This window comes from Corvus moneduloides, chromosome 6 (genome assembly GCF_009650955.1).
Source record: "Corvus moneduloides isolate bCorMon1 chromosome 6, bCorMon1.pri, whole genome shotgun sequence".
NCBI classification, from domain to species: domain Eukaryota; kingdom Metazoa; phylum Chordata; class Aves; order Passeriformes; family Corvidae; genus Corvus; species Corvus moneduloides.
The window spans coordinates 11098321-11125835 of record NC_045481.1 but is presented as its reverse complement, the minus strand read 5'-3'; the positions used below and the strand labels follow the sequence as shown (position 1 = coordinate 11125835).

The window sequence follows — 27515 nt, the reverse complement described above, 5'->3', positions numbered from 1 at the left end:
CAAATTTGCTGAAGTTCTGCAGCATGAGCCAAATAACACAGCACCAGATCCTCCAGCTTTTATTTCACTTTGCTCTAGGCACTATTCATGCTGGTTTCTGTGTAATTTTTGCTCAAGTAAGGGCTGAAAGTTTCAGGTTTTGAACATGAGACTTTTTTAGAAATAAACAGCACAGAAATCCCATTTACAAAGAACATTGGGTGACTGGAATGGTACTGCTTGTGAGCTTTATCTCTGAAATGTCAAGCTTATTTCCTTCAGATTATTGCAAAATACAGACTAACTACATCCTTGATGAAATTCTCTCAAGGTCCATGAGATCACTCTCGGGATTAAACACTGCCCGACCTTTTTTAACAGAGTTCAGAAGCACTGTATTTTGATGCCTACTACCCTTTCAGATAGGTTAGTCTGTTCCACTAAAAACAAAGATTATAGATCTCTTCCCTCATGGGAAGAGGTTTGATGAAGCAATTCTCAGTGATTACCTTGTCCAGAGACTCCAGGACCACACTGTGTCCTTCTGGCAATAGACAAAACAGACAAAGTTATCACTCAAGGACAGCCTTGAGTAATGGCTACATTTTTCACTGTTTTAAAAAACATGTTTTGATGCATTAAATAAAGAAAACACATTGAGAGCTATATGTTGGGAATAGGTAGAGTGGCAGGTCATGTGAAAAGCAGCTGGGACAGTGGTTAGGGCAGAAGATCAGAGTCAGCTGCTCTTTTTAGTCTTCACCACACTACTGACTTGTCCTGAGATTTGGAGAAGACTTTTATGGTAAAATCTATAGATTAGAGTCCTTCATCTCACTCTTTTGAACTGCCTTTCTGCATCTGTGCAGACTGCAGCACCTTAGCATGTCAAAACACTTTTACAGGCTCAGATAAAAACTGCAAAATATTAACAACTGTAGTGGCCAGCCAATGCATTTTTATCTCTTTTTGAACATGTGCCAAAGACCATTTGATGAAGATGTGTTCTACACCTGTAAAGAAATAGATTTCTACATAGGCATGGGGGGCCTAGTAAAACCAGAGAACATGAAAAACAAGATGAAAGCTACTGATGACTACAGCTCCTCTGACTGAATCCTTTATTGCAGCCGCATGGACAGACCCCTCCCTGAGTTTTTACTCCAGCCATTATTCCTAACTTGGCATCCAGAAGTAAGCCTTGGCTTCAAACATGAAAAAAAAAAAAAGCAGATAGTTAGGCTAACACACACTAGCCTCCGTTAAGCATTCAGGGTATTGTGCATGTGATAAAGGATTGGATAGAATGGTGGCAAAAGTCTGCTATCTTCCAAGGCTCAGGAAAATAAACCACAAAGGCAATTCAACAAAGTCCTCTTTGTTCCTGAATAGAACCAACGAAATGAAAGGAATCTGGTGGAAGAGAGAAGGCAAGAAAGAGGTCTGCTGCAGGGAGCAAGTACAGACAGAATCACTCTTTGCCGGTTCCTCTGACAGAGCAAGTGCATGATTATCACATGAGCCTCACAAAGACTGGAATTAAAGGGGCTGACTCGGCTGTCACATCGCTTAAGCTGCACTGAGGTCAAAGGAGTTCGGACTAACCGAGGTCAGCAACACGCAGCCTGGGAAGTAGGGGTCTCTTTTTCTAAGCAACAATTGCTCAGGTTGATAAAAATAGATACCTTTATAAGCCATGATGGCTTATAAAGCTGTCCCTTTATACCAGGTTCCCACAAAGTGCCGTATATAATCAATAGCACTCTGAAAAGAACAGAACCACAATGAAGGCAGTGAGGTGGTCACTAGAAACAAGTGTAAAGGGCAAAACACACAAGAGAAGTCACCATCTGTGCTACCCCCTAAAAGACTAAGGGAAAAAATAGTAAGTCTGAAATACTGGCACACAAGTATGATAGAATCTGAATGCAAACAGGTGTCAATGGTGTGACCATAGGGGAGTCTGCTATTTGCAGGTCTCCACATGTCTTCTGTATATTATTTCGTGTATCATGTCCCCAACAGAGACTTCTCTTTGCTGATTTCCAGTGATGCCAAGGCTACTGATAAATGTCTCTGTGCTAAAAATAGTACCCATTCTCTCCCTCTGCCCTCTGTCCCCTTTCAGCCTCCACTTCATATGAATCAGCTCCAAGAGAGGGGCACTGACCTCGTCTCACCAGGAATATCAAACATCTCCACAGCTTTGATGAACCTTTTGATGAGAGTGGAAAAAGGAGAAACGTACACATCAGCTGTGTAAGCATGTGCTGGATGGGCCTGGATGCATCCTAAGGTTTGTGTTTAAAAGCAAAACCAATACACATCTACTTTGGTATGCAAGCACAGAAAAGCACCTTTTGTTTTTGTGAGGTTTTGTGGGGCTTTTTCCTGGAGGCTTCAGTAGTATTTGGATGGGGTCCACAGAAAAATCTACTAATTTTGCCGTAGACATACAACAATATCATCTTTGCCTTTATCATCACTTTCCAGATAAAACCAAGATCAGGATACTAGTGGGTTTGTTGCTTCACAGCATGGATTAAATAATTGTCTCTGCCCAATAAACTCATATTCACCTTTGAATCCTGATTTTTGAATCAGGATTTTCCATCTTACATTATTTGTGGCAACATACCAGATTTTTAATATACTTTCTACAGATAAAGTCTGTGTCCCCCTCATTCTTTGAGTCACTGGGGCATCCTGGTAAAAAACTAGATCTACTGTGGCACTGATAGAGTGAACAGAACCAGGTTTTCAGGCATCACTCTGCCGCACCTCTTTGTGGACAGGGAACTTGATAAAAAAATCCTGAGACCAAGACAAAGAGGGCAACCTGCATGACCCAAGGGGACCTTCACAGATATGCTCAAGCTGATAGTGCAGATGAACCTGAGAAAACAAGTCCTTGGGTAAGCTCAGTTATCCTTTACAACCTGACTGTTAATGTCTATGTGTTTACCTGTCCTTGAGGAAAGAGCCTCTATTGTGGTTTATCAAACATAGAGGGATTCCCAGTGTCCTCAGGAAGGTCTGGGACAAAAGTTAAACTGATAACTCCAAATGCACTATCTGTGCTTCGTCATTTGACAGACTTTAAACTGGAAGTGCTGTTTCACGTCCAGTGCTGTAACAGCAGAAAACTGCAGGTCTTTTCCATTTTTGTTCTTTTAATCCAATTCTACTGCATATCTTCTGCTCTGTTGCAAAGCTTTAGGCAGTGCTCGTGCTGTGCCCCCTAGGTCAGAATCACCTTGCAGAAGGAGATGCCAGTGCTTGTTGTTAAGGGGTTTGTGTATGTGTTGAGGCTAGGTGAAGGACAATTGTCTCCACTGATGCTACCTTACAGGATCCTGGAGGAAGCAACACAGAGTGATTTCACAGTGTGAAAGCCAGTACCTGCAATGCTTGTGAAGGGAGTGGGTAAATCCTCAGACCATGGAATTTGGGCTTTCTGATACAGATGGAATCCAGATTGACAAGAAGATGAGAAGCAGGTGCTCCAGTCATGTATGGCCTGGGCAAGGTGAGAGGCTTGTGCTGAGTGATGTGGAAGTGCTCACTCCTGACCTGCTGGACACCGAGAAGGCTGCAACCCACCAAACAGTAGCACTGTCTATTGAGCATTCTCCATTGAAAATGTTCTGTTTTTCCCTGTAAGGATGTTTATTCTTGTACCTCCAAAGTGACGGGAAGTAATGACAATTTCTCTTTCTTGTTGTCACCAGCTCCTCAACTCAGCACGTCTTGCTGGTATCTTATCCTTCCATTGCAATAAAGCAGCCTTGGTCTTTCACACCATGTTAAAGAAAATAACCAACAGAGTCCTTAAACCAGGCTTGGCTTGACTGTATATTTCAAGTGAGTGCAGCAGTAAAAGGAAACCCTATTAGTACTACTTCCCCATAGCTGGCCTCGCTCAATGCCTAGTGTTAAGATAAATTATGTCCTTCAGTGTGTAAGATGAAATAAGAGTTGCTATCACAGCAGGATGAGTTTCTCAAACATTACTTACATTAGGCAGCAATCTATTTTTCCCACAGAAGGAAAAATTTTGAAAATAGATAACCAAGCTTATCTTGGAGATCTATCACTTGGGGCCATAATCCATGATCTGTGTAGACTCTGCAAAGTATATTATTTTCTCTAACAGCCTTTAACAGCGACTTTGACAGAGCTATTATTTTCTTCTGAATGATATATAAACAAATTCAGTTCTACAACTTCATGTCCAGTCATCTCTGTTCATTGTTCTTTTATTCCAAGTATTCCTTGGCATGGTTTAAAAACTACTGAAGTATTTAATAGCTGTTTAAAAGTAACAGCTATTACTATTTAGACTAAACATAAGTAGAGGACAACTAAATTACCTTTGCAAGTAAAGTGTGCATGGAGAAGGATTTAAGAGAAATGAAATTGTAAATCCAGTTACTCCATTATTCTCTCTGTTTTAAGTGAGAAAGCAGAATGGGTTTGCAACATTAAGTACAGGGGAAGACTATTCTGAGTCTAATACAAATATGAAGGTACTATTAGAGAGAATTTGCCAGTTGCTTAGCCCTTGGAGAGCCACTTCTGGGACTGCTTAGGTAGGGATTCTTGGCTCTACATCTCAAATGTGATCAACATTTTGCTTGCAATTCTTGATCACTAAAGGGTATGCCAGTTGTGAACAAGAATGTATTTTCCATTCAGATGGAGAAAGTAGGGGGAAAGGTTTAAGACGGTGTGTCTCATTTCTCTTGAGATCTATCCAAGATCTTAAAAAATCAATGGGAAATCTTTCTGTTGAGTTCACCATGCTCTGGATCATATCCTTACAGAGCTCATTTTATTGTCAGGTCCATTCCTTCTTCCCCCTTCTGTTGCTCAATTTGCTCTCTGCTGTTAGGATCTTTTTTGCAAATATTAATAAATCTGTATAATCTTTGGCCTTTAGCTGAGTCTCAATTCCATGGCACACTGTTCCACTGTATGCGTGACTGCATGGTTGAGGGTTGCTCTGGAAATTACTCATAAAAATTAATTGTCTGGTAATACCACAATTGTCAATATGTGTAGGTTGCAGCATTCCCCCTGTGGGCTGTTGTAGCAGATCATAAAACTTCATTTCCAGGAAAGTTTCAAAACTTTTATTTTCTAGGGAACATTAATTATCAGAGTCCAGATGACCTGTCCCATTTCTCCATTCACTTCATCTCTTTTTTTCTCTCATCAGACATGGTAATTTGAAGGCAACTGGCAACAGATCACATGTCAGGCTCCTGGTTTAATGCCCTGGTTTCATATCAATGTCAGCTGAAGTGTTTAAAAGCAGCCAGACTCATAAGCCTAATCCCCAAATGAATGTTTGTATGTGACCATTTCCCCATTGTTAAACTTTTGTACCAACAGATGATTTACAAGTCTGACACTTACACAGACATATGATTTGGCGTTCTGCAGGCTTCCTGAGACATGACCTCCAGTACTGCTTGTTGACCTCTCCTTCAAACTCAGGACATTGATGGATCTTCACAATGGACAAACCATTCTGGACCTACATGGTCGTGAAAACTCTAGTCATGTCCCTGTTGGAGTTCACAGCAATGCATTCTTTCACTGAGAAATTATAGTCTCTTGAGACCAAACCCTTTTCAGGCACTTACCAGTTCTTACAGAGTTCTTACCTGGGGAAGATTCTCATGCCTAGGATGAAATACATCAAAGAGCAAGAAAACTGCCACCCCTCCTAGATAATCATCCTGTGATCAAGACACTGACTGGTGGCACAGGAGTCCAGATTTCAAGTTGCTGTTCTGCAAGATGTCAGAATCCTGTATTCCAGGCAGTCTTTCTGGCCACCAAAATATCAGGCTATTATTGTATTCTGTATCTCCTGTTGGACCTGTTTCATTTTGTATAAATAAATAACCATTGATTGAACAAGGGCTTGAACTCAGACTGCCCATCAAACTATTGCATTGGTCTTTCCCCAGGTCAGTGAATAGGTAACTGTTTATATGTAGCTAGCAAGTTGCAGAGCAACAGAGGTAGCTGAGGGGGTCCCAAAAACACAAGGGAAAAAAAAGGAAACCACTTGGTAATGTCATTTACTAGAGTATGAAACACCTGGTTTTCAGTCCTTGACCTGAATGAGGAAGAACAAGGACTACTAGCTGTTCTAGGAGAGGCTTTGTTAAATCATCTCAAAGGTCATAATTCCACCAAGTTTTGAAAATAAATAATATTTAAAAGTCATACTTTTTTTCTTTCTAAATTAAAAAAAAAACCGTTAGCTAAATGATCCTCTAACAAACCCCTTGCATTAGAATGAAGGTGCTAAGTATATTTAGCATCACAATATCTTTATTCTTAAAGTTTCTGGAACATCTGCCCGAGACATGAAAAAGGACCTCACTGTTCCAGTTCCAAGTGGAGTGATTTCTTCACTTAACACTCTTCCCAGTTTTGCTGGCATTTTTCAAATGACTATTACTTACACACTATTTTCACATGGTAAACATTACTTTTAGTCATATTAGTCATACAGAAAGAGAACTGAAAGCAAAAGGGAAAATTCAGTGATTAGTGTAGCTTTGCCAAAAAAGATCATAAAAAAGGTGAGACAAGGACTGGAGAGGTTGAGTCCTAATCCTCTTGCTCACTGCAAGATAACATACTGCAATAGCTTTAATATTTACATTTGATTGTCAAAAATATTTATTTTCAAGCATCTCTTTGATAAGGAACTTAATCTAAGTTCTTTGATTAGGAACTAAAATCCATGGTTTAGTCAGATTCACCTCTCTATAAGCATATCAACAAATCAGTATTTCTGTAGATGAAAGAGTATGCTTTTTCTTAAATGCCATACAATCATTCTCATAAGCAATTGCATAAATTCAGTTAAGAGTTAACCAACTAAAATATACAAATATGTGCAAGGCTTTATAAAGAACTACAACTTCAAAAGGAGTCGGTTTAGGGGTCATGACCTCATTTTTTGCAATAACTTATGCATCATGAGCTTACGTAATTGGCAGTAGATAACATATCACACTCTCAGTTTTATGTCCTTGGTTTGACAACAGTGTCAATTGAAGTATTTGTTAACTGCAGAACGAATGGAGCCTCATAGATGAAAATGTTTTCATTCCAAAACTAATGTTTGTAGCAAAACATCCCCCTTTATTGTTCTTTTTTAACATTATCCAATTCAGTATCAGAAATGGATAGAGGTATACACATAATTTTGGACATCAAGAAAATATTTCTGAATATTATTTATCCTAGCAAAACAGAAATACCTTACAAAGAAAAGTATATCTTTTTCTAAATAAAATATCATCAGAAAGCACAAAAGAACACATATGAAATAGCCTTGGATCTCTAAATCTTTGTTATCTTTAGAGCAGGAATCAGATTTAAGATAGATTATTGGGAAATAAGTGACCTGGACTTTAAAACATTTTAGTAGGGTAGGTTTAAGTCTACTTTTTCATTTTTCCAGAGATTGCATTAAACAGCAGCCAAGAGGCAAGTCTAGACTGCTTCTCTATGTCAAAACTGGACACCTGTACCATCCACTTAAAAGGCCTGTCCTTTTGGGACATTGGAATCTTCACAAGCCACAGCAGAAAATACGTAAATCAAAAAATTATTATACAGAAGGGAGGCATTTAAAAGAAATCTTAGTGAGTTAAGGTCTTAATATCTTAATTCACTTAAATTGAATGGTAGAGAAGCCAAAATTTATTGAGTCACTTTTTGAGTGATCTGAGGCTTAGGAGTAGGATTTGTTTGGGGTTTGGCTCTGAAATGCGTATTTTGTCGGGTGCAGTTCTCTTTCAAGACACTTCTTTCTCAACACTGAGCATCTCGATACACAGAATATGGAATGGAATTCACAACACTTTACAATATAGAGTAAGAGAATGGTGGCAATTTTATTAACATGAAGTTTTCCACTTGACCAAATTAATGTTGGGAAACAATTATATGCCATCAGTTGAGTAAAGCATTTGTGATTATTTCTCATCTGAACCTGAATTTAAACTGACCTGAAGAAAACATGATATGTGTTTTGAAATCTGGCTCACAGTAGATTATCACCTACTATGTACATTATTTGGTAGACATTATTTTTGAGTCAATTTTATTAAAAACTTTTGGTATCTGGGAGAGTAAATTGTCTTCAATGAGACTCCAGGATGTAGCTTAACAAGCCCAAGTTATAAATAACAGACAAGGAAAAGAGAAAATTATAATGAATAGCAGGAGGAAGGACACAAAATTAAAATACTGGAGAAAATGAAACTGGTATGCATAAAAAAAGGGGACACCCATCATAGAATCATGTAACGGTTTATGTTGGAAAAGGCCTTTAAACTCATTGGGTCCACCACTAAACCATGTCCCCAAGTGCCAAATCTACATACCTTTAAAATACTCCTAGGGATAGTGATTTCACCACCTTCCTGGACAGTCTCTTCCAGTGCCTGACAACCCTTTTCATGATGAAATATTTCCTAATACCCCATCTAAAGTTTCCCTGGCACAAACTGAGGCCATTTCCTTTTGTTCTTGTTACTTGGGAGAAGAGCCCAACTCCCACCTCACTACAACCTTCTTTTGGGTAGTTTTAGAGAGCAATAAGGTCCTCGTCCCACCCCCCCCCACCACCACCTCCTTTTCTCCAGGGGCAATTTGGCTTGAAGAGATGCCATAAACTGACCAAATCCATTTCTGTTTCTCTGTGTAGGAACAACTGTATCTTTCTTCTTAGTAAATTATGTTTTGTTTATCCTTTTTTTAGAAACACTTCAGCATGGATTTTATTCAACTTCTATAGTGCTTCATTGCCCTTACCATTAAAAACATTTTCCTGATGTCTGACTCAAATCTCTCCTGTTGATATATAAAGCTGCATTCAGCTCTGGACAACAGACTCTGAAAAATATCTGGTTTGTATCTGCACCAGCATTTTAGTTCATCCTTACATATTATGCTCTGATTCACATAACAAAACACACTCACAGGCTTTCAGACAAAACTATATAAGAAAATGCATTCCAGAAGTGCATATAATGATTTCCAACCAGTACATACATGCAGTTTGAGGGACCAGCCCAGAACTATTCCAAAATCTTGAAGCATGCATGACTGTGGATAGTAAGCCCTCAGCACCAAACATTTTACTCTATAGGTCCTGTGTTGTTTTCACCCCACACTCTTACAAGGCCACGCTACTTATTAAAGTAGATACAGCTGCTGGCAAACACTCACTGAAGAACAACAAAAGCTGTGATGGGATGGAGAAAGCTATTAATTAGGAAAGAGAAGGCTAGATACAAAAAGGCAGCAAAAGGTATTTTATAGCCATCATTTGCCGTGGCCCCTGTTACATAGAATAATCATGGTCATGCAGCTGTGCAGCTCTTTCCCTTGGGTGATCAACACTCTGGGTTTGAGGACACAAAGGTAGATTGTATGAGCCAACAACTATATTGCCTTTAATAATGTCAGATTTTAATTTGGTATCTCAGAACATAACCAAGGATAAGATGTAACTAAGATAAGAAAAAAATAAATACTTAATTTCAGAAAACAATGAACTGGCATGACATCTTTTAAACAATGGAACAGCCTCCCAGACTCTTCCCAGTAATGGAGCCTATTTGTTTGGTGCTTTTATAGCCAGATTGGCAAATGCTAGAAAACAGCCTGCAGGATATAATCTTGCTTTGGCAAGAGATTGGGCTGGATGATCATTTCCATCTAAGTTTTATCCCAATTCAGACTCAAGTTTTGGAAGCAGGATCTCTTTCTTACTTAGTATTTGCCATTTGAAACCATATTTCAGCTGGAGCTCCTAGGTATGACACTTAGCCTCAATATATTCTGGTTAGAGCTCTTGGGCTATGATACAAACCTCCTTGGAGATGACTGGACTGCTTTGAGGACCCTCAGAATAAGCCTTTGATACTCGCAGAAATGGATGCATGTCTGTGAATGTGTGAAAAGTCAGAGTCACTCTTCCCTTTAGGCTGGCAAGAAGCAACCCAGCATTTAGCAGAAGATTGCGCAGCACCGTCAAACAGGTGACTTTGCCTGAGCTACCATTTCTTGCTAAATAGTGGAACACTGACCCAGTGACACAGCCTCTGGATTCAAGCTGACTTGTACCTTGTCAGTCTGCTACATGCTTGGAGGAAGCTTTCACCTGCTCTCATAGAAATGTCTTCAATTAATTGTTAATAAGCAAAAAAAAACCCAAAATCCCAAAACAAATTCTCCCTTGTGACTCATTCCATGTGCCTCATCTCTTTAATGCTTGTCATTAGACTGTCAGTACACTGAGGCATAATTCAGTATTATTTAATGTCTAACAAGAATCAAGAAATCAAGCATCTTGACCCAACAAAAGCAACAGAAACCAAGGGAACTGCACTGTACTCACAGACAGCAGTTGAGAGTTTTACTGGTTCTTTGGGGCCAGCTGGTCCTGTCCAAATTGCTGCAGTCTTGAACCTTCTTCTCTAAAAATTTATTTCTTAAAAATATCCCAGTTTAGCCATCTATAAATGGGTCACTTAAGCCATATAAGTAATTTTGAAAATTTACAGCCACGTTCTTGAATAGAGAGGTCACATTTTTATTTCAGCAATATGGATATAAATTAGAACCCTTCCTTCTCTCTTTCTCAAAATAAAGAAGAATGCTATTTACTGGGATATATTTTGTAGCCCTTCAACACAAATACATGCACGCTAAGACCGAGACCACCAATACCAAATGCAGAATTATTTATTGCCATGTGAAAGATAAGTACACACAACAGAGCAAACAGAAAAAAAATTGAAAATAAGTTTTTAAATTAAAATTACAGAGCAGAAATAACAGAAGAACTTAAACACATTGCTGCCCCAAGAGGATGTGAATTTCAATGGAAAATAACTACCAAATGTTTCCAAAGCCAACCACAAAAAATCAAATAAGATTCAACTTAAACACAATTTATTCTGAAGATTTTGTTATTATACAGTCACACATGCATGTAGTATTCATGGTTATTTCTCAAAAATTAAACTCTTCTGGGCTCAAATTTGTGTAACACCAAAAAAGGGTTTTAAAAAGAGAAATCCCTCTATTCTGTGAAACAGTTTCTGGGAACTTTCCTGGAAATCCCAGCAAGATCAGCCAAAGAAAATTATCTATGGGGAATTGTGATTGTTGCAGCAAATGTGAGCTTATACTCTGATTCATTTAATTAAGTTCTTTGAGTGAATAACGGGATACAAAACAAGGGGCATACAGAAGAAGAGTAATCAAGCTATAACAAGATCTCTCCAGTTATTAACTGTAAATTACACAAATGTAAATCCAGATCAGCAAAAAAGCCCTACCACACTTACAAGTTATGATTTTTCAATAGAAGCTTTAAAACAGCATTTGTCAATGGTGTTAATTTTAAATTATATGGCTAGTGACAACACTGCATACCACCCAAGGTTTCAGCATGCTGGGAAAATCACATTTCTCTTTTGAAGTTGTATTTCAAAAAAACAATCATTTTTGAAGGATATTAATGGGTACAGAGTGAGAGAAGAAAACACACATAGTGAATAAGTTAAAATAAAAAAATAGATGTCTAAGAGACATATTAAATGTCCATATTCCAAAGCCTGAGTGACTTTTCATTTCTATTCCAATTTAAATGAATAGTAATATGTGATAATTGTGGTAGGAAAATAGAAACTCTTCTCTCATAAGCAATAGTGCTGCTTCCAAACAACAACGGCACTGTTAACACATTCATTTGTATTGTAGTATATTAGTAAGAGTCAAAAATTGTTATGAACTTGTGGTTATTGAGTGAAGTGCATTGATAGGTCCGTGAATCCCTCTTGGACAAGCACATAAGGCACTCAGCAACTATGGATCTGTGGCTATCATTAGCATTGTCTTTGAGTAGGGCGGCAGCTCCATTTGGGTGAAGACTGGTCTCCAGTGGTCCTCAAGGAGATGTACATCTACCCATGCTTATTGTTGTACAGCTTGGAGAAGAGCCACCTTGGAGAAATGGCATTAAATCCTGGGAAGAAAGTGTAACAGGAAGAAGTGAAGTACTCAGAGATGGAGACTGAGATGCTGCTAAGTTAGAACTGATGTTGATAGCCTTCTAATGAAGTGTAGCAAGAGAGATGAAAAGAGACACAATGCTTTATATTCGTCTCCACAGTTTCTGACGTACCATTCAAAGCACCACCATAACTAAGACATGCCAGCTTGAACCAGGACTTACAACAGTTTTTTTAAAAGTATGTTATGTCTCAGAATGGCCTTGAAAACATGCCTCAGTCACACCTTGTGTTTCAGATTACTCACAGGTTCCTGTGACATTTTTATGTTCGAGCTGGGAAAAATCAAATGGGCCAGCTGAAAAAACTTAATGCACTTCATTTTTCCTATTAAAGAAATAAAAAACAAAAACAAAAGCTAACAAAAACTTCAACAAACAAAAGAAAAACCTACCTGATGTATTTTAAACAGAAGAGTTGTATTTTGGGCATTCATACCACTGTCCAGTTACAAATACAGCAAATTCTAGGGCAGTTCTACATAGCTCAATTACAGCAGAAGAGGAAGTAAAAATTTCCACCCCACACTTCAAATACACATGGGGAGAGGAATTCTGCATTTGAACAGCTGTCTTATGTAAAAAGGAGTGATTTCACCCCCAACACACAGGATATCTGATCTGTCAGAAAGCTGCTAACAACCTCTTTAGTACTGTCATCCTCATGTACCTCAGGACACAAACACCTGGGCTGATCTCCAAAATTATATTGTTCAACAGCTGAATGGCAAAAATCCATCTAGAATTTAAAAATGGTACATCAAATTAACGTGCAGTAAATAATGAATTTTGCAGTCCTTACTTAGTAAAACAATATCCTCACATCACCTTTCCCAGAAAGTGAAGGCTGAGACATAATATACAGTGCTAAATTAAACCTCACACAAACACTACTGACATGTGCAGAGGTACACTGCTTCAAGTGCTTACTCATTGAATGCCATTCAAACAAATGGCAAGTTATTGGGGGTCAGGGGCAATCATCACATGAGGATTTTTCAGCTATTCAGAGCTGTGAATCAAAGGTGATGTATTGTTAAATTGAATATCTGTACAAGAGGGCTGTCGTTACAAAGTTTGGTGGCAGTGAGCACTGTACTGAATTTAAATGTCATCTTATTTATCATCCTGTATTATTTTTAGAATGTTTAGTGCTAAGAAATATACTCGTGCAACTTCAATTCTATAGTAAAAAGCTTTCTGTAAGAGAAAAAAAGTTGATGTCAGAACTTTTCAGAAAAAAATATTTCAGTTTCTACAGTTCCCATAGCTGTGAAAATAAGCACCTCTTCAGCTACAGTCTATAACTGTATTCATCATATCAGGTCATTTTGGGAAACTTCCCTTCAGGTGTTTAACAGATTATGGCTTGATCTCCTAATGGAGAAAAAAAATGCATCAAACACCAAATAAAGTAAACCGTTTTTATGCATGGAATGGAGGATAAATATTTTATAAAATCCTTCTCTTGCTGATTAGAACCTAGAAATGAGAAAAAGTTCCAAACACCTTTAAAAGTGATTCATTAAATGCTGGAGTCTGCGTCACTGCCTCCTATTGCCACATGGTCAAATTTCATCGTCTCCTGTCAGAGACCAACTGGCCAAAGTGATGGTGGCACCCACTAGCTAAGCAACTTCTGTCCTGATTATCCAGATGAGTTGCTGCTTTCAAAAAACAGAGCTGCTCAGTACAGGACACCTTCCTATTTTCTCAGTACACACACTTTTCCAGATTGGTTCCCCCTAAAAAGGGTTCATATTCATGGAGACTGCTAGGACTAAATTTGGGTGGTTCTTAGCAAGAGATGGATATTAGAACCAAAATATTCCCATTAAATCAGCCAGATCTAGGATCCTCCCCTTCTTGCTTCTTAATTGTCACCATGACAATGTCAACACTTCAATCATCAGTGCTGAACATATGCAAGATGTGGCCCAGCTTGTCACTTGGAGTCGTTACCTAGACTGCTTTCAGATGCACTACTGCATTTGGTTTATATTTCTTCAGTTTTCTTCACAGTCAGAAAGCTGGAGAAAGGGGATGGGAACCTTGTGGCATAGAAAAAATAGCAACATAATGCCCAGTTATTAGGCTAACAGTACAAAACGGCTTTAAAAGCCAACTTCAACACCAATGTTGGAACAGACCAATGCCAGGATTGATTGTTGCAGTATCTCTTTGGCATCTGACTCAAGAAAGACGCGTGTGCTTTATCACAGTAACTGGGGTCACTGTAAGTTATATGAGGAGCAGCTGAGGGAGCTGGGTTTTTTAGCCTGGAGAAAGGGAGGCTCAAGGGAAACCTTATTCCTCTCTACAACTACCTGAAAGGAGATTGTAGCCAGCTGGGAATCAGCCTCTTCTCACAGCAACCAGTGACAAGAAGAGGAAATGGCCTCAAGATGCATCAGGGGAGGTTCAGGTTGGGCATCAGGAAGAATTTCTTCTCTGAAAGGACTGTCAAGCATTGAATGAAAGGATTGTCAAGCATTGAAATGGACTTCCCAGAGAAGTGGTGGAGTCATCATCCGTGGAGATGTTCGAGAAACAACTGGATTTGGCACTTAGTGCTATGGTTTATTTGACAAGGTGGTGGTCAGTCAAAGGTTGGACTCCATGATCTTGCAGTTCTTTTCCAACCTAAATGATTCCGTATATAGGAAAAAGTTGCAGCTGATTTAAACAAGGGCAAATATTCCTCATCATGGAAATCTAAACCTTTACTAACATAGTAGCTTTAATATTATGTTACATCCTTAGTGTTAATTTGGTCTAAGAGTAAGTGTTTCATAAGTATGGTTTTATTTTTAAGCAAAACCTTTGGAATTCTTTTAAAAGATGTTTACAGTAGTTAAAGAAAGATCACATTTTAAAGGTACATTTCTAATTACATTCTGGCAGAACCTTAGTTGGGAACACTACCAGCACTATTTTGATAGCAAAAGCTGTGACAGATACACCAGCTAAGGTTATCTGCTGTCTGCTTATTATCATGATCAAATTAAAATACAAGAATATGGTCAGCAAACCATATATATGACATAGAACACTGGGGGGCAAAAATTTGGAACAACCTTAGGAAATTTGTGAGTGTACAGAACAAGACTGGAGTGTTTCACTGGAAGAACTAAATGACTTCAAGGACTGAAGCAGTAAGAATAGGATGAAATCCAGAACTGCCTAGCTCAAACTCATGAAGCTAGCAGCAAAAAATATCACAATAAACTGGGTACTTGCCAGCTGCACGTGGAGGAGAAAACTTTAGATGGTTCAATCAAAGTCAGGGTTAGTATAAGCCCCTAAAGAGAGGCAGCGACGGTAAACAAGTACAATTCAAAAACACATGGGGTATTTCCAGCAGTGAGGGATGTGCTGGTCATACGTCACTAGAATACTGTGTAAAATTTAGGTCACTCCTTTCAAGGACAGACACAGCTGTGCTCCATATGGGGGAGTTCCACAGCCACAGCCCTGTCACACGGCCCCCAAGCATGTGCCTGGGCTCCCATGTTTGTGCCTGGGAAATCCCATGCCATGCACCACATGGGCAGGAAATCCAGCCTGTGGGAAATGTGAACAACACAGATGGCCAGCGAGTGCACAATCCATCCGAGCCTCTTCAGTCACACCGGGCTCACCAAGATGGGTTGACTCTACAGTGTGTTGGCTGATACAACAAGAGAGGCTTCAGAACAAAATGTACCCAAAGTTTTCATTTGTCCTTTGGGCTTCCAGTAGGTCCAAGCCATATCGCACAGCAGCGCTCAAATAACAGAGCACATGTAAGGTACACCCAGCATGTCCCTGAAATGCCACGTTCCTTGCCCAGGTGTTCAGCTGTCAAGCTGCATCTGTGTTTGTCTGTGACTTCCAGATGTCAACCTGACTGATGAGAATGATTGCACTGAACCAGTGACCATATGTTGTGCCAAGCAGTGCTAATGCAAGGAAAAGGAGGAGAGAGTAGAGCCATCTTTTGTTCTCCAATTAATTCCTTTCTATATGATGCAGGCAAATGGACTTGTCATGAAACAGGTGCAGAAAATTGCTTCTAGAAGGATCAGAGAAATAGAAAATCCATCTCATGAGAACAGACTGTGCAGACATCTGAACAAACAGGTGCAGACCGATGTGAGCCTCAGTTGGCCTCACACTGTCCCAGAATCTACGTGGCCTGAATTAAATCAGTGCTAATGAAGTTTCCAGCAGAACTCACCAACTCAGGCTCAGCATTACACTGCCATAGCCCTACAGGCACCAGGAGAGGGCCAATTCATATCCCAGTTCACTGAGATTAACAGAGAGCTTGGATCTGCCTGTCCCCATCAGTGCCAACACACCCCACAACAGTTTGGCTTGTTAGTCCTGGCTGAGCAGTGCCCGAGGGGGTAGGACTGCCCTCAATGATCTTAAAGGTCTCTTCCAAACCAATGATTCTACAATTCTTTAACTCACAGAGAAAGAGGAGAGAGGATAACTGCCTCATCAAAGAGACAATGTTGGCACACCAACAAACAGCGTAAATATGCCATAGATACAGTTAAGCTGAAAATATGAATAATTCTATCCATTATAGCAGCGAGATCCTGGAAGAGCTCTCACAAGTAATGGAGGAAAACTGTAATTTTAAGGTGATGATTTATTTTTCTGAACAGATCTCTGTGCCACAGAGGTGTCTGAAACACCCGTAGATGCCCCGTAAGACCCCACCTTGAAAATCTCTGTTAGCTGCGAACTGCAAACCAAAATCCAATTGAAATCAGAAATTTAATTAAAAGCAGCACTTCTGAGCCAGCTGCTGGCAGGCATTATGCTGGTAAAAAGTGACAGCTGCTTCATTGGCAGTGCAATGTCAACAACTGTAGAAAAGGCCAAGGAATAGGCATGGGATGCAACTGTTCAAGGAGCATCCAACTTTGAAGAAGGTATTTGTAAAAAAGGATTCAGAGGCTTTTGTCTATGGTTTCATCAGCTGAGATACTTTACTCCTAGTTTATATTTATATTTTGCTGCTGTCTTCCTTGTTTGTTTGGTAGTTTTTTGGCTCAATGGGAGCATAATGCCAATTAAAATTAGTTGAGAGAATGTCAGGTTTTCCAAATACAACATAATTGTTCTTAAAAAAATATTTCCTCATTACCTAACAAATCCAGGGTTTGTTTGCAATAAATGTGCATTTCAGAGATCTTTCCCATTTTTACAAGTGGACTTAGATCACTTTGATCCATTTTATTTGCATATGTAAGTATATGATTCCCATTTTTAAAATGAGTTATTAATACTTTTCTAAAAAAGGCAGCATTTTCTTGTTTTAAGAAATTCAAACTTGGTTTCAAGTAAGACAGAGTAGCAAGGGATTAGTATTGTGGCCATTAAGTTCCACAGGGAAGGGGGGACCGTTCCAGGTACCCAGAATAATTCACACATTGAAGACAGTGCATTGGAACCCAAAATTTCATATCTAAGTTTAAAAGTAACCATTTAGTCTTTGGTTGTTTTTTTCCTGCTAGATCTTCAGGTAGATGTGATGTGCCCTCAGAAATTATTAGCTGTATCACATAGATATGCTTGTCACAGTTCTTCTCTGTGAAGAGACTATATTGCTTAGTCTAAGAATAACTTTAAAATTCACAGAAAGTGAGAACTGTTGAGCAGTTAAAAATAAAAAGTCATAGGAGGATGCACTGTTAGGCAGAAACATTGAGACCCTTTAAATCGACTTGAGCTGTTGAATTAACCTAAACATTTTAGGTCAGATCCTGATCCCAGAGGATTAAAAATGATTTGCAGTGATAACTAATGTTTCTCCTTTTATTTCTGTTTTCCTGCTAATGAGTATCAGATATAACATTGCAAGACTACACCGTAAACAAAGTGCAAAGTTAATCATTTTCAAAGGAACACTTTATTCACAGTAGGCTGTGTAGGGAAGGAATTAAGCCTGAGTAAATAAACCATGAAGGTAGATGAGAATATACAGAGAAATCAAAAATAAGAAGATGCAAGTTAAAAAATAACTGGGTATATGATGAAAGCAAAATATACCGCTTACGAGGAAAATTCAACAACTGAGTAAAATGCTGAGTAATTTAATTTGTGCATTAAATTATTTGCAATTTCCTGCATAAAAGTAAAAATAGAAGAGAAATTCAGGATCTCGTTATGCCAAAGATCTTTTCTTCATCCAAGAGCAGAGGAGCTAGAAGGTTTACACAATTTTATGTCAATTAAAATATTCCATATAAACAATGCATACTTGTCCAAACTAACTGACTTCCACTTCCAATTCTTTCTGGGCAAAGTCTGAGAAAGAAATACTGCATTGCAATATAAAATAAGCAAATTTCATCTATTTTGGAACAAGTGAAGAATTACATGCAGTTCAGATACATTAAAATCTTTCTATCTGGCTGCAGAGGCCTATTATTAGGCTGTGTTAAACCTGTCCAGGAACTTCTTTCTACTATTGATAAACAATCCACACATTAAATTAGGATATTAAGATGTGTTCCTTCCAGTTCTTATGTATGTTTGTCATTAATCCAAAACAATATTGCCAAACCTCGACCACAGAAATAGTAAAAATAAATACTAGAGGTCTGGGAAGAGAAATCCTGAGGTCACAAAGAGAAGGTAACTTCAAGGGAGTATCCTGGAAATTAAGTCTTATAGATCATCATGGGCTGAAAGAAACAAATTCAGCAATTGCATAATGCCATTTTACATGGCTAAAAATAATAAGAGTCGTGGGGTGAATGCCAGGGGAAAAATCACTGGAAAACTTCACAAACATTTATGCTCAAATAAAAGGCTTGAAGCAAGAAAGTTGTTTGATGAGAGCCTCCATGCACAGAAATGGTGCCTTCCAGCCTCCTGCTTGGCATGCCACTTGCTTCAAACGAGTCAGTCATGCTTACAGCAATCGTTTACACAAAACCAGGCCCCATTATGTTCATAATATACATTTTAGTGATGGTGAGGATAAAAGGTCAGCAGAATAATCATCTCCATTCTATATTCAAAGTAGGCTGATACTCCTGCCTTTCAGTAAACTCCTCCATTCTCACTAAAGTGTTTGTTCCTCCGCTCTACAGCTTATTCAAAACCATTAAACCACTGCTGGATAAAACCATTATATTGTAGAAAATGAGGGTCACCCTGAGGAAGATTATCCTATACATGATCCCTAAAAATTTTCCTTGAATAAATGTTTTTTTAAATGCTATTTTTTCCTGCCTTTCCCTCTGTTAGAGAATGAAAATTCAAACGTGTGTATCATTTCAGGCAGGGCATATGCAATCGCCTTAAAACATGAGAATTATTAAATTGTATAATATTCAAATTCTTTATATTCTACTGCACTTGCTAAGGAAAGTGAGATGATGAATACTGGACCCTCAGTTTTCAGATCTCCTTTTGTTTGTTATCGTACTACATGGCTCAGGCAAAATCACAATCACAAGGAAAACACCAGGAGTTTTGCTGCTGATCACTCACAGCTTTCATCACAAAAACCTTGGGGCTCTGAGAACCAGCCTGTGACAAAGACTGCCAAGCAGCAGTGAGACACCCCCCCCACGGCAAAGGATCTCAAAGCAGTGATGTTCCTTTTATCCTGACAGAGGCTGGACCCAGTCTTTCAACTCAAAACTATCCCAGTAACATTTTGAGAAAATACTCTTGCTATGCTGCTTTTAAAAGATGATAAACTAACCTGAGTTATCAGCCTGCTGTGCCCATCTCTCTAAACAGCCTTAGTGTATTGAATTTTTATGTCATGTGCTGAAACACATTCTGTTGTAAAACACTGCACGTGGTGAATTTTGTTAAAATCTTCTTAGAGATTTATGTATGTTTGTCATTAATCCAAAACAACAGATTTAGATTCAAGCAAATTGCATCTCCTTAGCCTCATCTACAGCACACCTGAAACAAAGACAATGGAAGAAGTATTTTCTGTTTTCTGCCAAGGACTTAATCTGTATTCATTGTGTATAAAGTCGCTGCTTAAGTATTACTCTACAGGGTTCCACTTCTGGACTAGACTGTTGTGTTTGCTGCAGAACAAACCATTCAGATGACTGTAATTATACTGTACTACCAGGGGGTCCAGCCTGAGCTCTTGAGCCACAGCAGCTTTCAAGCACTTTGCTTGATGGGTAGCACGGATGTGCTTGGCACAGGAGGTTCTGGATAATCTGATTTCCCACTGATGGAAGTGTGTTAGCAGCTGCTGTTGAAGTTGATATTGCTGGCTTCCCCCAGAAGCCGGCTGTGCACTCCATCCAGCTACATTGCCCAGCTGGACCTTGTGACAGCCACTATCACCTGTATGTCTCCTATGCTATTCCACTACACAAAAGGGTAAGACTATACACATTTGCAGTGAAACTTGTAGTGAAGCTCTTAACACACCTCACTATGCAATTCCACCCAGGGATGGATGGATAATATTCCTAAATCAGTCTGATGGGATGGTCCTGTTAGCTCTGCCTTGGCCACAAGCTGTGGACATTTCTCTTGTGCTTCCCCTGCATCACAGGTGACCATTTCCTTTCATCATTAGCAAGTTTAGGGAACTAACATGTCAAGAAATAACTCTTTCTTTCTAAAGCCAAGCTCTTCTGCCCCCTTAGTCCCCAAAGCATGTCACTGCAGGTCACTGCAGGATCAGTGAGGCAGAAGGCACAGTGCCAACAGAAGTAAGGAAGGATTAATGGGAAAGTTGCACCTTTTGTCATTCGAGTTGCAATGAAAGTTATGCTATTAGTCACTATTTTAGGGATTCTAAAATAAACTCACTCACCAAAACCATCTGGGTTTAAAACCAGAATTCTTTAATCCAGAACCTTATGTTTATCTAGTTTCTACCCCAGCCTGACAGGCAGCTGGCATAACAGGGGCACTAGGGAGCAGCCATGGAGAGGCAGGTGCAGAAACCCACTAACACATCAGGGGAACTGCACACTTGGTCACAAAGCCTTGGTAGATGGCCCACAGACACAAGAAAATGTTGGTTTCCACTTAGGATGAGATGAGACCTGAGCATTGCACTAACAGACCTGTGGCTGTGGAATCAGTCCTCCCTCCAATTTAAACAACTCTTTCCCAGTTCAATCCACAGTCAGCAAAAAGTGAGGGAAAAAAGTTTTAAAAGCTTCAATGCTGGGCACCTCTTTGTCATATACGACACACTTGTGATGTATTCGAAGCTAGGAGTGACAGGGTGGGTAGGAGATTCAAAGTCCATGGCTCTGCTAGTGATTTTATAGATGAATCTGCAGCACAGAACCTTTTTCTTTCCATACTCAAACCTACTCCAGGCATTGCCTAGGTGCTTGGCTTTGTATGTTTTTTCTGAGTCATATATATTTTATTAAAAAAAAGGCAGAAGGGAGGAAAAGAAAAACAGGTGTCATCTAAAAGTGGTGAAAGATTAAGAGAGAGGCAGCTCCAGAGACAGCCAGACCCCTGCACAGACTCCAGCATATGGTTACTTTTTTCCAGAGGTGTCACTACAAGCAAACAACTGCAAATAGTTTATCCACCACCAATTTCAGCAATATAACATTTACCCACTTCTTACAGATACCAGAAAGGTGAGTAATTTACCACTGCACCACTGTACCTCTCTTCAGTCACTGGGTAGCCACTTACATGAGTAGAAATTGTCCAGCTCTTATTTCAGGAAAGTCTTTTTCATTTCCTTCACATAGAGTTCTACCACATTAACAACATGGAGCTTAGATGACATGAGAGGTGGAACTCCTCCAAAATACATTTCAGTTCCTGTCAGAAAGTATTGCGTGCCTTTGTGCAGGAAATTATAAAATAGAAAATAAACATGTAAATATACCATTTCAACACATCCTCTACATCAAAGCAGACCTGATGGTTTTAATTTCAGCTTTTTGAGGGTTTGCTTTTATAAGTTGCTGAATTTATTTTGTAGCTCCTGTTTAGAAAAAAAAACTTTAAAAGAGTTATAAATTACATTTATCAAATGAAGAAAAACTACAGCTATAAAGTTCTCAGAAAAAAGGAAATAATGTGAACCATGTATGTGCACTTGTGCGAGGACACACACACACAAACTTATGTATTTTTAAGTTAGTGACTGCTGAACCACAGACCACATGCAGAAGAGTAAAAACCACCCATAACCAGATGTGCCACTGTAAAACCCATATTTTGGGATATATTCTATGAAATCCTCAGTGTACAAGAAGACATAAGTTCCCACACTATTAATATCAGTGATACACATTCCTAGAAAGACTGACTACCTTCACACACCTAAAAATAATCCAAGCTCCAACTGGGAGGTGCAGCCCTTGGGAAGTAGGGAGGGGGTTTACCAGAGTGAAATCACAGAATTTTGAAAACCATCCAGCCTAACACAGAAGTGAGAACAGCAGCAAGACATCACTTCAAACCTTCCGAGAACCAGAGGGCTGCAGAAAGAATTCCACCCTTTCCCATGGAGTTAATACATGAGTGTTGCACTTCAGCTGAGCATGTCAGAGCATGGCTTGTAGGGCCATACAGAGCCACCGTTTGATTCACCATGAAACAGTGGCCTCAGGACATGACTGAATTTTCCTGTGGCAGGAAAGTGTAGCATTGGGTTAGTGAAGCAAAATGCTTCAGTTCTCTGCTCTATCCACATCTGAATAGGAAACCCCAATTCAAAGGTTTCCTTCAAGCTATAAAAACAAAGCAAAGCTGTTTCCAGGGAATGGAGAAAAAGTCATTTCCAAAGTCCCTATCCAGCTACAAGTAGAGCATATAGGACCAGATAGCTTTTTTACCTCAGAATATCTCTCACTGATCTAGTAGAGCAAAGTTTGTTGATATTCAGGGTTGCAAACCCATCTGTTTACTCAGGCTTTTGTCTGTCAGCATAGTTTGAAGAGGTCACTTTGAGAGATCAATTTTTTTTCCTGGGGGTTTCTTCAGAGCTACCACAATTTGTTATTGCGTCTCTTTAGAGGCTTTAATTTGTGGTTTTCAAGATTGCATAACTGCACAGAGAGGTGGTGAGAGGCCCACATGAATAGTTCAAAATAAGTTTGACAATATAGTAAATATCTACTCAGTAATTTTCCCTGGACTGAGCACCATGGAATGCCAAAGAAGTTATTAATCAGGCTAGCGGATGAACGTGGCTTTATGAGGGCTGGAGCATACGTTTCTCTTCAGATGCTAAAATGCTGGATTACCTTGCTGTTGACTCCAACTAAAGACGATGCAGCAGGGCACTGCAAACCAGACATCTGATTAAATTGCTCTAAACCAGCCTATGCAGAACCAGATGAAGAAAAAATAAAATGAGATTTTAATTTTGCCTTTTATTTAGGGTTCTTGTAATAAGTTACATAAAAATGAAGCAAGCTGCCTAGCCTCCCATGAGGAAGCTCAGCATTCATTTTTCGATTTTGCAGATGTTAGATGGGAGGCACAGACATGCACAGTCATTTCTGGAGAAGCACGAACTGCACCTGGGGGAATTGCAGGTCCTGAGGGTCTTTGGGAATCTGCATCCAGAGACCTGGCATTGGCCACAGGCAGAAATGGGGCACTCTGGACCCACAGGCATATTGGGTTGCATGTCCCAAAGTCAGTGTGACAGGCACCTGGGTGAGTGGCAGCTGTAGTAGCAGCTCAGAGATGCATGAGTCACGTTTGCATAGCAGAGGGCAGTGTTCAGCATTTTGGACAACTAATGTCACTTTCTGAGGAAGCTGGTGAGGAAATTATGTGCATGCTGCAAGCTGGGAACCCTGCAACAATGGAGCAGCAAGCTTCTGAGCAGAGACACCAAACTACATTTAAGCTGTGTACTTCTGGGACGGGTCTCCATCTGGTTCAGCAGGAAGGAATTTACAGGCCATAAATTCCTTCTGATGGGTGAAGACTGAAAGTGGCCAGTCGGTGTTCAGCCCTGCATACTGCGAGCACTTTGCTACAGACACGCAACCCACCCAATCCAAAGCCACTCGCATGTCCACTCTGTGGACAGCACACAGGTCACCTGGCCATGCCCGTGAGGTAACACTTCAGCCCTCAGCTCAAGGATTTTGCCAGACCTAGTCCAGTGAGAGGCTTGTGTTTGTATGTCACTTGACAGGTGCAGAAAAGTACTGCTGGCTCCTCCTGGGACGCCGTAAAGGAGTATCTGCGCTGACTCGCTGCTCACCTGGAAGCAGCAGGACCCCAGTGAGCAGCGGGACATCGCAGACGCAGCGCTGTCCTGTCGCCTGCACCGTCCCCTCTGCCCACCTATCGTGGCGCTCCCCGCAGCCCCGGCCCTGCGGCGCCCGCGATGCAGCCCCGTATTCCCGAGTGCCGCGGGGGCAGGTGCCGGGGCCAGGGCAGGTGCCGGGGCCGGGGCCGGGGCCGGGCGCGGACACCCCGGCTGGGGCTGAGGGCCCCGCGCTCCCGCCGCCGCCGCCGCTTCTCGGCCAACAGCTCCCTCTGGCGGCCGCCCGCGCCCCTCCTCCGCCCGGGGCAGCGCCCACCGGCCCGCGCCCACCTGGTGCCCCCCGTGCCGGGGCTGACGCGGCCGCCGGGGCCCGGCCCGCCCAAAGCGGGCCCCGGGGGAGCGGGGGGCCGGGGCAGCGCCCACCGCCCGTCCCGCCGCCGCCGCCGGATGATGCGGCCGCGGGTTCGAGACCCGGGTGCTCCCGCAGCACCGGGGCGTGCGGTGGGGCGGAGGCTGTGCCCAGGGGGCGACCGGGCTGCCGGGGCGGGGAGGGGAAGAAGGCGCGGGAAAGGACGCGGCGAGGGCGGCCCGTCCCTGTCACCTGCAGGCGCTGCCGGGACGGCCCCGGCGCCGGCTCCCGCCCCGGCCCCGCGCCCGCACAACCTGTGGGGACCCGGGCCGGGGGCGGGCTGTGCCTGTTGCATTGTCCTTGGCGGGGCTGTCTCTGAGCGCCCGCCGCTATCTGAGGCCGGGGACGCCGGCAGTGCCCTGTGTCGGACTCTCTGCCCTGCCTGATAGCGGCTGCACACTGCTCCGTTGCACGTCCCTCGCGGCTCCCGCCGGGGCTCTCTCCCCTTTTGTCTGTGTATTTTTAGGTCATTAGAGTGGAGGGGTAGGTAATCCCCAGGCTCAAGTTCCAGAGGGGCGGGTTCTGGCCGGAGGTGGAGTCACTTTTCATTTAAATCCCTGACTATAAAATGGGCTTAAAGAGAAGCGGGATCTCAGCTGTGCTGCACAGACCCCGGCACGCAGGGTGCGTGGGGGCCCCCCGGCAGCCAGCGCCCTGCAGCACAAGCCGCTGCGATGCTCCACTCCCTCGGCGTTCACACCTTGCAGCTGCTCACCCAGGCGGCCGCCTGCATCCTCCTCTTTCCCCGCTTCCTGCTCACTGCCGTGATGCTCTGGCTCCTGGATTTTCTGTGCATTAGGAAGAAGATGCTGACAATGCCCACGGCGGAGGAGGTGGCCAGCGCCAACGAGGGGCCGCCCCCCGACGACCCCCCGGTCTGCGTGTCCGACTCCAACCGTATGTTCACGCTGGAGTCGCTGAAAGCCGTGTGGCACGGGCAGAAACTGGACTTCTTCAAGTCGGCGCACGTGGGTTCCTTGGCCCCTAACCCCGAGGTGATCCAGCTGGACGGGCAGAAGAGGCTCCGCATCCTGGACTTCGCCCGCGGCAAGAGACCCCTCATCCTCAACTTCGGCAGCTGCACCTGACCCCCGTTCATGGCCCGCCTGAGGTCCTTCCAGCGCCTAGCCGCGCACTTCGTGGACATTGCCGACTTCCTGCTGGTGTACATCGAAGAAGCACACCCGTCCGACGGCTGGGTCAGCTCGGACGCAGCCTACAACATCCCCAAGCACCAGTGCCTCCAGGACAGGCTGCGGGCAGCTCAGCTGATGAGGGAAGGGGCGCCCGATTGCCCCTTGGCCGTGGACACCATGGACAATGCTTCCAGCGCCGCCTACGGTGCCTACTTCGAGAGGCTCTACATCATCCAGGAGGAGAAGGTGATGTACCAGGGAGGCAGAGGACCAGAGGGCTACAAGATCTCGGAGCTGAGGACCTGGCTAGACCAGTACAAAACCCGGCTCCAGAGCCCCAGCACGGTGGTCATCCAAGTGTAAAAAGGACCTGGCAAGAAGCGCAGGGGTGGAGAGGCGAGGGAGGGCGGGAGGAGAGGTGGGGAGGGAGAAGGCACTGCGTCGCGGGTGGCAGGAGCTGTCTTCCCGCGGGGACACTCGAAGGAGGCTGCTGTGCGAGCTTTCGAGCAAGACGTGCCATAGTCCTTTCTTTATTCAAATCATGTTGATTTGCCAGCCACGCTCTGTCAATACTGTATTTCCATGTGCGTTTTGTAAATAACAACTCTCTTTCTTTTTTTTTGTTTGTTTGGTGGTTTTGGGGGGGGGGGGGTTTTGAGAAGGGTTTACTATTTTTTAAGGAGGCTCTCTTCCTACAGGATCTGTTCCCAGCTGCGTGTGTGCGCGGGTGTGTGTCTGAAAAGTTGTGTACAAGTGCTCCGTGCTGCCTAGCAAGTGCTAACTGGGATTTCTAGTATTTCTTTGTGATGACCGATTTTGAAATGGGTTTCTCTAATGCCAGGAAATCGCGTCTGATGTTGTCAAATACTAGAACTGCCAATAGCCAGAGCTGGACGGAATGTCCTATTTATGTGGGGGGGTTTTGTAAGACGTTCGTTCACCTTCCTTTTTTTTATGAATTTTTTTAAATAATAAAGGTTGAGTAACTACACGTCTAAGCTTGACTGCCTTTCTCTATCTTCAGACCGCTACGTTCACTTTCCCTTTTGCCTACCTCGCAACACCCCCACCGCAACACGCAGCCGAGGAAGGGCAGGCGGAGCGGCAGGCGGGAGAGGATGCGCTGCCGGGGGCTCGGGGGCGGTGAGCTCTGGCTCGGCGGCGGCAGGAGCGCGCCACCGCCCGCGACCCGGAGGAAAGGGAGAGTACTGGGTGTCCCCAGGGGGAAATCCAAACCTCCGGGGTTCCTGGGGGAGGAGACCGGTCAGGAAGACCGCGTGCTCCCTCAGTGACCCCGGCGAGGTGGCCCCGGACTGAGCCCTAAGTTCTGGAGGGTGAAGGTGCAGGGCAGACCAGCGCCGTGCAGGCAAGTGAGTCCCGACCAAAAACACAGGCTGGGGAAAGCCGTCCTGGGCGGGAGAGCCCTCTCGGGCACGCAGGTGGTGCCGGACCGGAGCCCGGACGGGGGCAGCGCGAACCGCACCTGCGGCGAAGCGGGGCTGAGGGGCTCGGGCAGGACGGCAGCGCCCAGCCCGGCCGTGCGAGGCTCAGCCCCATCCCCGGGGGCCGGCAGCTGCGCTTCAAAGGGTGCAGGGTTCTGGACCTTGCTCCCTTGGAGCCAGACAGGTGAGAAAGGGCGTGGAGAGCATCCCGCAACCT

General features: G+C 42.6%; 1 protein-coding gene and 2 long non-coding RNA genes across 7 annotated transcripts in view; 2 read left to right on the top strand and 1 right to left on the bottom strand.

Moving 5' to 3' along the window:
* The window catches only part of LOC116445146, a 47476-nt gene extending 38873 nt beyond the window's left edge, over nucleotides 1-8603 (top strand). For 2 of the 5 annotated variants that reach the window (XR_004240667.1, XR_004240666.1), the window contains exons 2-3: nucleotides 2108-2275; nucleotides 3332-4920. This is a non-coding gene — a long non-coding RNA (uncharacterized LOC116445146). Of the gene's footprint in view, nucleotides 1-1371; nucleotides 1589-2107; nucleotides 2276-3331; nucleotides 4921-5376 lie in introns of those variants that run through there. The other 3 variants (XR_004240670.1, XR_004240668.1, XR_004240669.1) reach the window with 3 other exon arrangements.
* Nucleotides 8604-10754: 2151 nt separating this feature from the next.
* Nucleotides 10755-27515, bottom strand: part of LOC116445147 — a 74876-nt gene continuing 58115 nt past the window's right edge. Inside the window, exon 7 of the long non-coding RNA XR_004240673.1 lies at nucleotides 10755-12058. This is a non-coding gene — a long non-coding RNA (uncharacterized LOC116445147). The remainder of the gene's footprint in view (nucleotides 12059-27515) is intronic.
* DIO3 (iodothyronine deiodinase 3) lies at nucleotides 25006-26847 on the top strand. Its single transcript, XM_032111376.1, has one exon. It carries the CDS (start codon nucleotides 25395-25397, stop codon nucleotides 26217-26219), a length of 825 nt encoding a protein of 274 aa, XP_031967267.1. The 5' UTR covers nucleotides 25006-25394; the 3' UTR covers nucleotides 26220-26847.